Source organism: Excalfactoria chinensis, chromosome 22, assembly GCF_039878825.1.
Source record: "Excalfactoria chinensis isolate bCotChi1 chromosome 22, bCotChi1.hap2, whole genome shotgun sequence".
NCBI classification, from domain to species: domain Eukaryota; kingdom Metazoa; phylum Chordata; class Aves; order Galliformes; family Phasianidae; genus Excalfactoria; species Excalfactoria chinensis.
The window spans coordinates 328,946-341,568 of record NC_092846.1 but is presented as its reverse complement, the minus strand read 5'-3'; the positions used below and the strand labels follow the sequence as shown (position 1 = coordinate 341,568).

Here is a 12,623-nt window from a genome sequence, read left to right as displayed (position 1 = left end):
CTCTGTGTTGCTTTTTTTATTCTATTATATATATATTTATTTTATTATATATATATTTTTAAATGTTTGAGGGGCTTTTTTTATGGCTTAAGAGTATTACGTGTATCCATAACCTTGCCATTTCTCAGCTCTCCCCCACATCATGCAGCTTCTCCTTTGCTTTCTGGCTCACTCCCTATGCCCAGCTGCTGCCTGGCTCAGGGTTGCTGAGTATGGCTGTAGGGACACTGGGCACAGCCATGGGGTTCTGATCTTCCCTTTCCCCTTTCATGTTGTCTTTTTTACTGCTGGGGGGCCCCTTTAAGGGTTCCAGCACCATGTGGGCAGATAGCAGCTATCTCTTGTGTAGGGGCTGCTGCTTGGAAGTGGGTAAAGACATCTGGGGAGGGTGATGTTCCTCATAGCAGCTCTTAGGTTGATTTTATTTCCTTCTGTTGTATGTCGGTAATGAGGCCAGATCTGCTTGAGCTGGTGTCGCTCTCAAATGCCACACAGTTGTGACATGTTGCAGGTTCTATGGGATGCATTTACATGTCAGCATCGCACTCTGACAGCAAACCTTCACAGCTAAAAAGAGTGCCTGCAAAACGGGGCCCATCCAAGTTCCTAATCATTGCTACGGCTCCAGAGGGAAGCTGTGAGGTCGAGGAGCAGTGAACTACAAAGAAAGTGGTTCCGCACAGCTGTGGCGGGAGGTGCTCGAGCAAATGCCTTAATTCAGAAGGAGCTCCTTAGAGAGGGAAGGAAACTGCCTTGAAACTTCCACCCCAGCTGCATTGCCGCTTCATGTAACGACTGCAGCACCCCTTGCAACAAGGTGTTTGCTCCCCTCCCCTCTGGTTCCACCAGGGACCTTCCCAGCTCTGTCTCTGCACCCCACATCCTCCAGCACTGGGCTCACAGGCCCCACATCCCCAGCCACTTCCTCAGAGCCAGCCCCTCCCTTCTGCTTTCCCACACGCTAATTCTAAAAGCCTTTGCCTCAGAACAGGGTGGCAGCACGAGGGAGCGCCCGCTGTGCTTCCCTGCAGTGGGAAAACCCAGCAGCCCACAGCTCTGCCTGCGTGTGGGGCCTGAGGAGACCGCCCAGCTCTCCAAGATGGGGAGATCCCGCCCCTCTCCGCCTCACTTTGCAGCCATCACCGTCTTCTTTGCTTTTCCAGCACTCGGGTCGGGCGGAGGACAACAGCACCATGACAGACGGGATACAGGACCAGAGCCCGCCCTGCGGCAGCCCGGCCCTCCTGCCGCTCGTACTGGGGCTGGCTGCGGCCTTCCTGCTGCGGCTGTGCTGAGCTGGGCTCCGAGACCCCCCGCAGGCCGACATCCCCCTGCCAGCTCCACCGCCGGGCCCAGCCAGCTCCTCGTCCCCACGTCTCCACAGCCTCCAGGAAGAGCAGCTCCAAACACAGCCCCGCGGTCGTGCTGTGAAGCTCTGAGAAATAAAGTTCGGAGGCTCCGACGCGTTCGTTTCTCGTGCTGTTTCGGGCCGGGCTCGCTGAGGGGAGGTCGAGACCCGCCCAGCCCTACGGGGCGGCCGCAGCCGCGCCCTGACCGCAGCGCAAGGGCACAGCGCCCCCAGCAGGACGGGCGGACCCGAGGCACCGCCCTCGACCCGGCGCTGGCCAATCGCAAACCGTTCTCGCCGAGCAGACCAATCAACAAGCTCAAATCTTCCAGCTATGCACCAATCCGAAGCTGCCAATTGCCGGTCCTTGGCCTATCCCGGCCCGGCGGGGTTTATATAGCGGCGGGTTGAGGGTAGCGGTGTGGCTGTGCGGGCGGCCTGTTGCCCCGTACGAGGGGAGCTGAGCCGCACCGGCAGCATCCCTGCCACAGACACGGACCCTGCGGGGCGACCGCACAGCGGCCAGGCAGCCTGAGGCCTCGGCCGGGCCCCTCGGACAGGTTGTGGCTTCCAGGCCGCAGCCGGCCGTGCAGGCCGCTGGTGGGTCGGCAGTTGTGTGTCGCTGCGCTTTGTCCTGCAGGCCGCAGCCGTGTGTGCTCCCAGCTGCTGGTCTCCAGTCGCTGTGCTCCGTGTGGCTCCGTGACCTGCTGCCCCACTGAGTCTCCCAGCAGCTCGGGGTGTTTCACAACCACAAACGTTTGGGCAGCTGCCAGCAGGCAGAGCAATAATGGTGAGCTGGAGCTGCCTGATGTCAGGATTTAAGCGTGCTGTCTGCAGGAGAGACCTGTAGGGAAGGCGTTGTGCTGCCTGTCGCTGCCAGAACAGCCCGGTTTTGCTGCAGGGTTGGTAACCGATTGCTTCCCGCATGACGTGATGCCTCCGAGCTGAGCCCAACCTGCTGAGCAAACCAGGAGTGCTGCTCTGCCTGGCAGCAAGGACAGAAGCACGTGGTGTCTGGGTGTGAGGCCATCCCACACTGCATCTACTCTGGCTCTGCATTGTGTTCCTGGGCAGCTCCTGCCCTGCTCTGAGCCCTCCTTGAATGGAGGACAGCTCTGTCCTGGAGGCTGGAGGAGCTGAGCTGTGGTGGGGATGTGCAGCTGGGCTCATGATGGTGATGTTGGATTTTGGCAATCCCAAAGCTGGAGCAGAGCAGGGTGCTGACAGCCCAGGACCATCACTATCCACACTGAAACCACTACATCCTGTAGCACTCTCTGATTCCCACGTGCCTTTATGTTTCTCCATGACAGAGCTTTCCCTGGTTAAACACCCTCCATCTGAAGGGCCCCAAGTGATTTGCTGTGCTGTTCTCCATCCCTTTGGTACAGCCCAGCCCAGTCTGGCAGTGCCAGGACGCTTCCCCAGGGCATCTCATCCTGCTGCACTCAGGAAAGAGGGACCCGGAGCCCCCTGCCCTTACAGCAGCATCCAAAGCCAGGCACACTGCTATCCCAGGAGTGCAGCCTGCTGCTTTTCAGAAGCAAGGGCTTGGATGCTCACAGTGCTCGGACACTAGAAGGCACTAAGCTCCTGCTTGGGTGAGCAGGATTGGGCCCTGTGCTGTGAGGAGCACGACGCAGCTCAGTGAGGAGGACAAGGAGAGCAAACCCAGGCAGGGCTGGCTCCCTCAAGTGGGGCCGTATCTTACACACATACATAAATACAGTTCAGAGAGGGGAATGGGGTAGGGAAGAGGCTCTGCCTCATTGCTCTCGGAGCGTCACACAGTGGTCAGCAGCACGTGTGCCTGTGATGCTCCAGGAGGGCGGTAGGCAATGGAGGTCGTCGTGGCATCCTTCATCCTTCATCTGCCAGGGCAGCGGGGCAGGAGGCAGCTCCCACCACTGCAGGGTGTCCCTGTCTTTCCCTGTGACACTTGTTGGCATCAGGGCCACGCGCTCCCTGCTCATAGCACCTGTACATCCCAGAGCTGTGTGGGTCGTTCCTCAGCCACCTCCCAAATGATCGCATGGTCCCGGTCGTATGATTGGCCGCCTGCAAAGAGGAGAGCGGCCCCATCTGACACCCCATTTCCTTGGGTCTCTGGGACAGCAGCCCCTGTGCTGGCACCAAAGCCTCACCCTTTACATCGAGGATCATGTCTTCAAACATCTGGCTGTGGATCCGTCCCTGAGAATCAATGCTCCAGGTCTGACGTGGCATCCGGGTTTCAGACCACAGCACGGCCTTTGCTCCCTTTCCGGCTGGCCCAATGACCTGCAGGCTCATGGCAGGGGCAACCTGCAGTGGGAAGTGGTGGACATGTCAGCCCCATCCCCTCCATCGCCTTCACCTGGTGAGGCTCAGGGGTGTTGGGCTCGGAGGCTTCCATGTCAAAAGCATCTGGTTCTGGGATGGGACACGGGGAAGACAGGAAAACAATGAGGGGTGGGCATGATGGGTGTGAGAAAACCCTCGGGTGTGGCAGAAATGCATTCATGTCTCCAGGAGAGACCAGGAAAAGGGAGAATCAATGGGCTGTGGTGACAAGGCTGAGGTTATCCTGGGAAAAAAACTGGTGGAAGCCCTAAAAGGTCACTCAGGGCATTCCCAGGTCCCCTCCAGCTCCAAGCTGCAGCCTTCACCTGGTTTTTGAGCAGCCCATCCTCGTAGTACCAGACAGAGCTGCTCTGCTCGCTCAGGCTGGAGACCACCACACGTCCCGCTTTCATGTCCTCCACATCATCAGGTACAGACAGGTAGAGCTGCAGCTCCTTGCTCCTGATGCGGAAATAGATGCGTCTCTGGAAGGAGAGAAGATCTTTTTGCTCAGGATCTCTGCAGCACCCAAGAACCACACTGTGCATGCCTCCACAGTGCCAGGGTGATGGCTGTGGCCCTGGCTCAACTCACAGCTGGCACAGCATGGATTGCCAGGCTGTGACGCCAAGACATTGTGCAAGGTGCTTGCTCATGGGGAGCATTTCACCACGGCAAATTGCAGGGAGGAGCAGGGAGCCAGTGGTGGGTTGGCAGCACTTTTCACAGGTGAGCACTGGCAGCATCATGCCGCTTTCCCCAGCCCCATTGCACCAGGGCTGGTTTTGGGGCTCGCTGGGTGCTTACCTGGCGGATGGGGTAGAGGGACCCCACGTGCTGCAGCCCACTGTAGGTCAGCCAGTTGGTGATCTCAGTGCACTCCAGCAGCCACTGGCGACCTCGGAAGTCACCATGCTCACACAGCACCCAGCTGAGGAGACGGGGAGAGTGCAGTCAGCCTCAGTGCACAGACAGACTCCAGCTGGGATTGGTACAGCAGGGCTGGGCTCACTTACATGCCGCCTTTGACACGCACTGACAGCACATGGTTGTTGAAGCCCTCTGCCTGGAGACTCCGCACTTCACTGTTCAGCTCGATCTCCTTCCCCTCAAAACACTCCAGGCCATGCAGGAAGATGGAGGGCTCTGAGAAGAACTGTGGGAGGGGGCAAATATGAAGGTGCAAGGGGAAAAGGTGGGGGAAGCCAACGCCCATGTGTGTGGATGGGCTCTGGGTCTGGAGAACAAGTGTTGCAGGAACAAGGAGGCTCCTGAGGGCTTCTGCTCCAGCAATGTTGGATGGGCACTCACCACTGGGACCTTCTTCAAGGACTGAATGGTGGTGGAGGAGAGGCAGCCCATGGCACCCAGCGTGGGATATTCGCCCTCAGACAGCACATGCTGCTCCCCAGTGAAGGCCTGGCTGTCAAACAGGATCCAGCTGGCAGGGAGCAGAAAAGCATGCTTGAACTGATTGCAGCCATCATGGGGGGTGAGTGTCCCCAAGGACTTTCTGTCCTGCCCCCCACCACTGAGGCTGCAGTGCCCTACCTGCCACCATGGACCCTGCAGGAGAGAGGCACAAAGCCGTCAGGCAGGGCACTCTGCTCATCCTCAAAGGTGAGGTGTTCCCCCAGGAAGTCAGGCTCTGAGAAGAGCAGGATCTGGGGAGGGAGCATGGAGCAGCTCAGTGAAACAGGCAAAGTAACACCGTCACCATCCCACAAAAAGTGATGACACCAAAATCAGTGTGTCCCTCTCCCCACACCACTCTATACCTTGGAGACGAAGTGTAGGTTGTGCTCCTTAACCTGCAAGCAAACAGAGTGGAGCTGGCTTCCAGCTCACCCACCCATGGGATGTGCAGGGGGGATCTGTGCTCTTGGGGAGCCATGGTCACCCACCTGCAGGATGGGCTGTGCTGAGGCGATGTGGCAGTTGGTAGCCCCCCAGTCCTCACAGTTGCGATACACTCCCTTCTCCAGGATGTATTGCTCACCTGAAAAGTTGGGGCCCTCATAGGCCACCCACCTGCCGGGGGGATGCAAGCTCAGGTTCAGGCTTGGCCATCCCTACGTCCCTTCTGTCCCCATGTCCCATGTTCTGTACTCACACGCCACTCAGCACATGGATGGACTGTGTGACAGTGCCATAGCCAGCCAGCTGCGTGTCAGGCAGTGCCTCACTCAGCTCCACGCTGGGACCCTCCTCAAAGTCCACGGCCTCAAAGAGCACCAGCGCCGGGTCAGAGAAATCCTGCAGAGACAAACCCCGAGCCCTCAGTTTGTTGTGCCAAAGAGACTGGAGGATGGCTGCTCTCCATAACACAGGACATTATGGGCACATGGGGTGGTGGCACCCAATGCCCTCACCGTCCTTATGAGCCGTAAGGACACCAGCTCCTTGCTGTAGCCGCCCCACTGCTGCCAGTCGTGGTACTCCCCTTCTTCCAACAGGTACTGGTGACCACGGAAGCCCTCCTTCTCGTAGCCAACCCAGCTGTGTGCAGACACTGAGATCAGACAAGCACTGAGATCCCCACAGCTGGACATCTCTGAGATGTGCCACCTCACTGCTGTCCCACAGCCCCCAAGGGCTTCTGGGGGTGACCTCACTGCTCACCAGCCACCCAGCACACGCATTGAGCCCACGGTGGGCAGTGGCAGTTCGGGCAGGCGCTTCAAGTCATAGACATCCCGGCTGATGATTAAGCTGTGTCCCTGAAAGCCCGTGTCCTCGTAGATCAGCACTTGCGGCTCACCAGGACGCTCCACCACCGGGCAGCCCTGGGAAATGGAAGGAGAGGCAGAATGATGTGCTCATACAGAATACAGCACCAGTGCTCCAACAGCCAGTGCTCACCAGCCTGATGGGATGCATGGAGCAGATGGATGGATCCTTTGCTCCCCAGGCCTTCAGGTTGGGGTATCCGCCTGGCTCCAGGACGTAGGGGTCGTCATCAAAGAAGGGCTTGGAGTAAACCAGCCACCTAGGGAGGAAATGCTCATTGGTGTCTGGGACCACCCTGTGCCAGCAGCACCCCACACCTTGTCCTGCTCACAGTCCCGAGTGCACAATGATGGAGGAAGCAGTGAGTGACTGGCCCTGCACACGGGTGTCCTCAGCCGAGTCGCTGAACTGAAGCCTGGCACCTTCTCCGTTCTCCTCAGCAAACAAGCTGATCTCAGGCGTGCGGTAATCCTGGTGTGGGGAGAGCAGAATGAAGGGTGGCTGAATCTGGGGGGGCTAAGCACCCCATTTTCCAGCTGCTCACCTTCACCACCCTCTTGAAGGAGCCGATGCGGAAGGGCCGACTGCCACGTAGCTCATCACTCTGCCCATACACCATCCAGGGGTTGTCAATCTCCACATCCCCCTCTGCCAGCACACACTTGCGCCCATGGAACCGTGGTTTCTCATACATCACCCACCTGCCAGCAGGGAAATCCCCATTGCTGTGCTTACCAGGTTCTTCCTAATGGCAGGGTGCAGCACAAGGCCATACGGAGCCTCCAGCAGCATGGGTTGGGTGGGGACATCCCACCACCACAGTACTAGCTCAGGGTCATAGCCATTGCCCGTGGCAATAACATGGTTTGTGGCACAGCCTCCCCACCAGCTGCCCCCAGCCTTGTCCCTGCATGATCCATACCCGCCACGGATGACCCTGATGGAGATTTTGTGTGACAGCTCCCAAGATGTAGCGTCAGGGACATCACCCCAAATCTCCCGTCTGTGCCCCGCGAAGCCAGCCTCGGAGAAGAGGATGATCTGGTTGGGGTGAAAGCAGAGTGCTCAACAGTGCAGGCCCAGGGCCAGCCCTGCCCAGCCCCCGCCCCATGCCCCATACCTTGCCGGGTCTGGTGTTTATCTTCACAGAGCCTTCCTTTTCCTCCTGCTGTGTGCACCCAAGGACACATGAAGAGTGCAGAGGGATGTCAGCCACACCAGCCATTGCTGCAGCCCAACAGAGCAGCAGCCAAAGCCTTGCGTCTGCAGCCAGCAAATCCCTCCCACCGCCCCGAGCAGCCACACCTTGAGCATTCCTGCACGACCTGGAACAGCCTCTGCCCAGCCCCTGCCCTCCGTCACCAATCTCCACACCCTCCTATCCCTGGCCCTACACCTCCCCATCCCATTACCCTCTCATTACCTACACTGGTAGCTTCATAGTGCTCATTCTGGTACCTTCCCAATACCCATCCCAAAACCCTCCCATCACCAGCCCAACACCTTCCCATCCCAGTACCCTCTCTCATTGCCTATGCTAGTACCCTCCCATGGTCCATCCCAGCACCTTCCCATCATACTGGGGGCTATGAAGCACAGCATAATGCAACGCACCATCTGTAGGCTGGAAGCAGGGAAAGATGCTCAGGAGGTTTGGATCTGACACCCCCTGTGTGCCCCAGCACCCCCAGGCACTGTTCCAGGGCTGCACTCACCAGGATGTCGGTGTGGTGTGGGGCACCCGCGCTCTCTGGCTCCTCAGGAACAGGAGGGATGTGGTCAGGACTTACTGCTTCCAACTCAGTGCTGGGGTGGTCACCAGCACCCGTACCATTGGGGACCCCATTGTGGATGCTGCTGGCAGGGGTTACGAAGCGGCTGTAAAGCATGCTGTTGTCCAGGCGTGAGTAGGGCTTGGCTTCATCCACTGCAGCTGCACGGTGCTCCAGGAAGTCAGAGAGCAGTGCCATGCCTTTGAGGACATTCCCTCGGAACAGAATACTGTTCTCACCCGTGGCCCTGCCCTGCATCGACCCCCCCAGGAGCAAACCCAGCTCCCCATTGCCATTCTGAGCCCTCCTCAGTGCCTTCTCCCCAGGGCTCAGGTAGGGGTTCTCAATCTCCTCCTCATCGTGGCTCTCAGTTCCCTTTGGGGGAGTCTCAGCTCGTTGTCCCCTCCCCGCCCATGCCAGCAGCTCCTGCAGTGCAACAGGCAGTGAGATGTGGGCACGTGGGGCCACAAGGTCCTCATGGATGGGTGGCAGTGGTGCGCAGCGACCCAGCACTGAGGGCCAGGGCTGGCGCGGAACCTTGGGTGCCTTTCGTATCTCTGAGGGCTCCATATTGCGCAGCGTGTCCACAAAGATCTCCATGTCCACCACCAGCTCAGGATCCTCCTCAGATGCATCTGGGGAACTTTCTGATGGTGGGTCTGGGGACTCATGGGGAGGCTCTGGGATGCTCTCAGTTTGGGGCTTTGAGATGCTCTTAGATTCAGGTTTAGGGACACTCTCATGTTGGAGTTTGGGGATGCTCTCAGGTTGGGGTTTGGGGACACCCTCAGATTGGGGTCTGGAGACACTCTCGGGTTGAGGTTTTGGGGTGCTCTCAGGTTGGGGTTTAGGGACACCCTCAGGTTGGGGTTTAGGGACACCCTCAGGTTGGGGTTTGGGAATGCTCTCAGATTGGGGTCTGGGGACACTCTCAGGTTGGGGTTTAGGGGCACTCTCAGTTTGGGGTTTAGGGATGGTCTCAGATTGGGGTCTGGGGACACTCTCAGGTTGAGGTTTTGGGACACCCTCAGGTTGGGGTTTTGGGGTGCTCTCAGGTGGGATCTTTGCAGTGCTCTCAGACTGGAGTTCTGCAGTGCTCTCTGTGGGAGGCTCAGGGATGCTCTGGGTACCTTGGGCCACACCCTGGTGATTCTCCACCATCTCACCCTCCTGCATCTTAACTTCTGTGTCCTTTGGAGATGCTTGTGCTCCAGGTAACGGCTCAGGGCCATTGTTTGCTTCCATGGAGATGTTTTTGGAGGTACCACCAGCTTCCTCAGAGCTCTCTGTCCTGGGCTGTGTGGCTGAAATAGAGCCATTCCTATTCATTACACCTCCTTCTCCCACTCCAGACTGATCTGCTAGAGGACACTGGTCACTGGTTTTACTGGTTCGCAGGTCCCGGGCTTTGTCTCTGCCTCTTGGTGTTGCATTGGGCACGGATTCATCTGGCGTTGAACACTTCTCCCTGGAGGATTCCCTGGTATCTAGGGTGCTCAATGAGCTTTTGCCACGTGCTGTGATCTTGGTGATGCCACTGCCATCCAGCTTACAGCCTCTCTGATGCAATGAGGACACAGTAGTGGCTTTGCACACACCATTTTGGGTTTTCCTGCCCTCCTCTGCCTCCCTGCCCTCTCGCAGCACAGTGACGTGCCTAGCCCTGGGCTCTGGGTCACGTGTTGAGTGCTGGCAGCGGGGCGCAGTGGGGAGCAGCACACCATGCATGTAGCTCTCGCGGTGCACAGGGACATCTCGGGGAGCAGGCACTGTGTCATCCTCCCGCTTCTCCTCCCGCCGCCGTGGTGAAAAGACCTGTGAGAAGACGGGCCCGTGCGCTGCAAAGTCCTTCATGGTGCTGATGGAGGATGAACATCTCTGCTGCGTCACCGTGCTCGACCCCGATGTCTTCTTCTCCACAATCTCCCTCTCCCAGGCCTGCAGCAGCAGGGAGACACGGGAGGGGCTGCCATCCCGCCCCCCCCCTCCTGCCGTGTGCTCCAGCTGCCGTGACACCAGCGAGACTTTCTGGAAGCGGGATCTGCTCTCAGGTCTGGATGCTGCCGTTTGCTTCATGCTCAGCTCAGCACTGGAGATGAAGCCCTTCGCCACACTGTGCTGGAACGGATGATCCATGCAGTCCCCGCCACCACACAGCAGGGCTGGTGGAGCTGCAGGGAGAGGCACCAGGAATCCAGCTGAGCTGAGACCCCAAACTTCGAGCCCATCCCTTTGGAATCTGGTTCACCCTTCCATGGTCCCTTAGAACATTTTGGGGGGTCTCAAGCAAACAAATGGTAACTTTCTGTCTCCTTAAAGCACCTATTGGGATGCTCATACATGCATGACCCGGGGCACCGCCATCCCTTCATTGCAATTCAATAAAATTCAACACCACTAAACTGAATGCAATGTAACAACACAGTATGAAATGCAATGCAATGGCGTGGCATGACATGAAGCACAGTGCAGTGAAATGCAATACAACTACATGAAATGTAAGAAATGCAATGACATGCAATGCAATGCGTTGAAATGAAATGCAGTGCAACGAAATGCAGTGCAACAAAATGCAACGCAACAAAATGCAATGCAACAAAATGCAGTACAATAAAATGCAGTGCAATGCAATGCCTGCACTCCCAGCACTCTACCACCTGGGCAGGATCTGGCTGTGCTGTAATGTGCCTCAAGCGGCAGGATGAGTCAGGAGGGTGCAGGACTGCACCGAGTCAGCAAAGACAGCAAACAAACGAGCCCAAAAAACAACAGGGAAACAGCTCCATGAGGTGAAAGGGCCTCAGCAGGGCTGTGCCACAGCACCCAGGGGTTTTGCAGGAGGTTGGGGCCAGCAGCATCTTCCCTTGATCACAGCAATTATTGCTCAGCAAAGATGGGATTGCTCCATCCACATCTGAGGCCCCATTGGCACAAGAAAATGAGCTGCATTAATTACCCACTGCTTGCACCCTGATCAGAGCAGTCACCCAGCACCCTGTGCCTGTCTTCCCTGCTGCCAGCAAGGACATGGGCACCCCGAGGCTGCGGCTGGCAGAGTGACGCCATGCAGGGCTGCGTGACTGCCCCAGAAAGGTTTTATTGCTGTGTTTGGGATATGGAAAGCAGCTGACGAAGCAACTGCGGGTGAGTGAGCCAGAAGCATCTCCCAACTAGGGACTGTTTGGTGTCATCAACCTGAACACCAGCTGCATATGGGCTGCAGGGGCAGCAGGAGGGGTCAGGACTTGGGTATGGCCTGAAGAGTGGTAACATTTAGCACTTTCTTGGCTGGGGATGGGGAAGTCTCTCCTTGGGCTAATTCCTTGTGGATGAGAAATGGATTTCTCTCATGGGGTCACCTCCCCCCGTCCCTGGAGTCAGCACTGGGTGTTCCCCATTGTGGGGTTCATCTGGGGCTGGATCCCTCCAAACCCCATCACATCCACCACAATGTTTTGGGGATGGCATGAGAACGTTGGGTCCTGCCTACCCATGCCCCAGCCCGGCAGGTCTTTCTGGTCTATATAGGAAGGGTTGGTATCATTTTGCAGTAGGCAATGAGACCATGTCTGGGTTAGCTAGCAGGGCTGGATGCTAGGAAGAGCTCAGGCAGGGCCATGCACCTGCATCAGCAAAGCTACATCTGGATCCACAGGGCCACAGCTGGATCCATCGGGCCACAGCTGGCTCTGGTGCCCAGTGGGTGCTGGGGGTATGGAGTGCACACTACCTCCATGCCCTGCAGCCCTGCCTAGCACCAGCACCCCAGATGGAGGCAGGTGAGAATGTGGCCGTCCCAGCACGCCAGGACACGCTGCAATGAAACCCAGCTGTATTGTTGCAATGGGCACCCGGTACAGCAATTAATCACCTGTCCCACCCAAGCAAACCCGCTCAGCTAATTGTTGGCTCCTGCTATTCATAAGGGTCTCTAAGCAGCCTGACTGGGGCTCCTGGAACCTGATCAAGATGCCTGAGATGTAATGAAGGGACCAAGGGCTGGGTGGCAGCAACCTGTGGCCAGCTTTGAGCTGGTGGCCATGGGGAAATCTGGCCCTGCAGACACACTGGGATGTTCCCAATGTCTGTGGGTAAGAGCAGACCTGCTGCCTCTGGGAAAATCAAGAATTCGGTTTGGGCGGCTGCTGCACAGATCAGGACTAATAATTAGGACAGGACTATTTCCATTTCCCCTTTTGTTACCTGGTGTTCCCGCAGCCACGTGCCCTGCAGAGAGGAAAGGATGTGGGTGGGCAGGGACCCCACTATCTGCTAGCCACAAAAACACTGGGGATGGGTCAGCACTTATTTGTCCTCAGTGGGAGTGAGGATGTGCTTTGGGGTGGGAATAGGGTTAAAAGCCTGAAGGAGTTGAAGACAAGAGTGGCAGAAACGGGCTCTGCAAGCCAACCAGTGCCGACATCAGTTCACCAGGGAAAAAACGGCAGCAC

The 12,623-nt window shown here is 57.5% G+C and overlaps 1 protein-coding gene across 1 annotated transcript; it reads right to left on the bottom strand.

The window, feature by feature from the left end:
* Positions 1-3,317: 3,317 nt before the first annotated feature.
* Positions 3,318-10,308, bottom strand: CRYBG2 (crystallin beta-gamma domain containing 2). Its single transcript, XM_072355658.1, has 19 exons — positions 9,254-10,308; positions 8,116-9,124; positions 7,521-7,568; positions 7,323-7,441; positions 6,945-7,101; positions 6,732-6,871; positions 6,533-6,659; positions 6,293-6,456; positions 6,043-6,169; positions 5,784-5,926; positions 5,575-5,701; positions 5,449-5,481; positions 5,222-5,334; positions 4,982-5,111; positions 4,687-4,826; positions 4,478-4,601; positions 3,997-4,155; positions 3,493-3,652; positions 3,318-3,406 (listed from the first exon to the last, which is right to left on the bottom strand). Exons 1-19 carry the CDS (start codon positions 10,306-10,308, stop codon positions 3,318-3,320), a joined length of 4,164 nt encoding a protein of 1,387 aa, XP_072211759.1.
* Positions 10,309-12,623: the final 2,315 nt, after the last annotated feature.

Coding starts and splice junctions, on each gene's coding strand:
- CRYBG2 (XM_072355658.1), bottom strand. CDS start 10,308: ATGGATCATCCGTTCCAGCACAGTGTGGCGAAGGGCTTCATCTCCAGT. Junction 7,102..7,322: donor ATCAGGGTCATCCGTGGCGG/GTATGGATCATG, acceptor CCCTGCTGGCAG/GTGGGTGATGTATGAGAAAC. Junction 3,407..3,492: donor CATGATCCTCGATGTAAAGG/GTGAGGCTTTGG, acceptor TCCTCTTTGCAG/GCGGCCAATCATACGACCGG.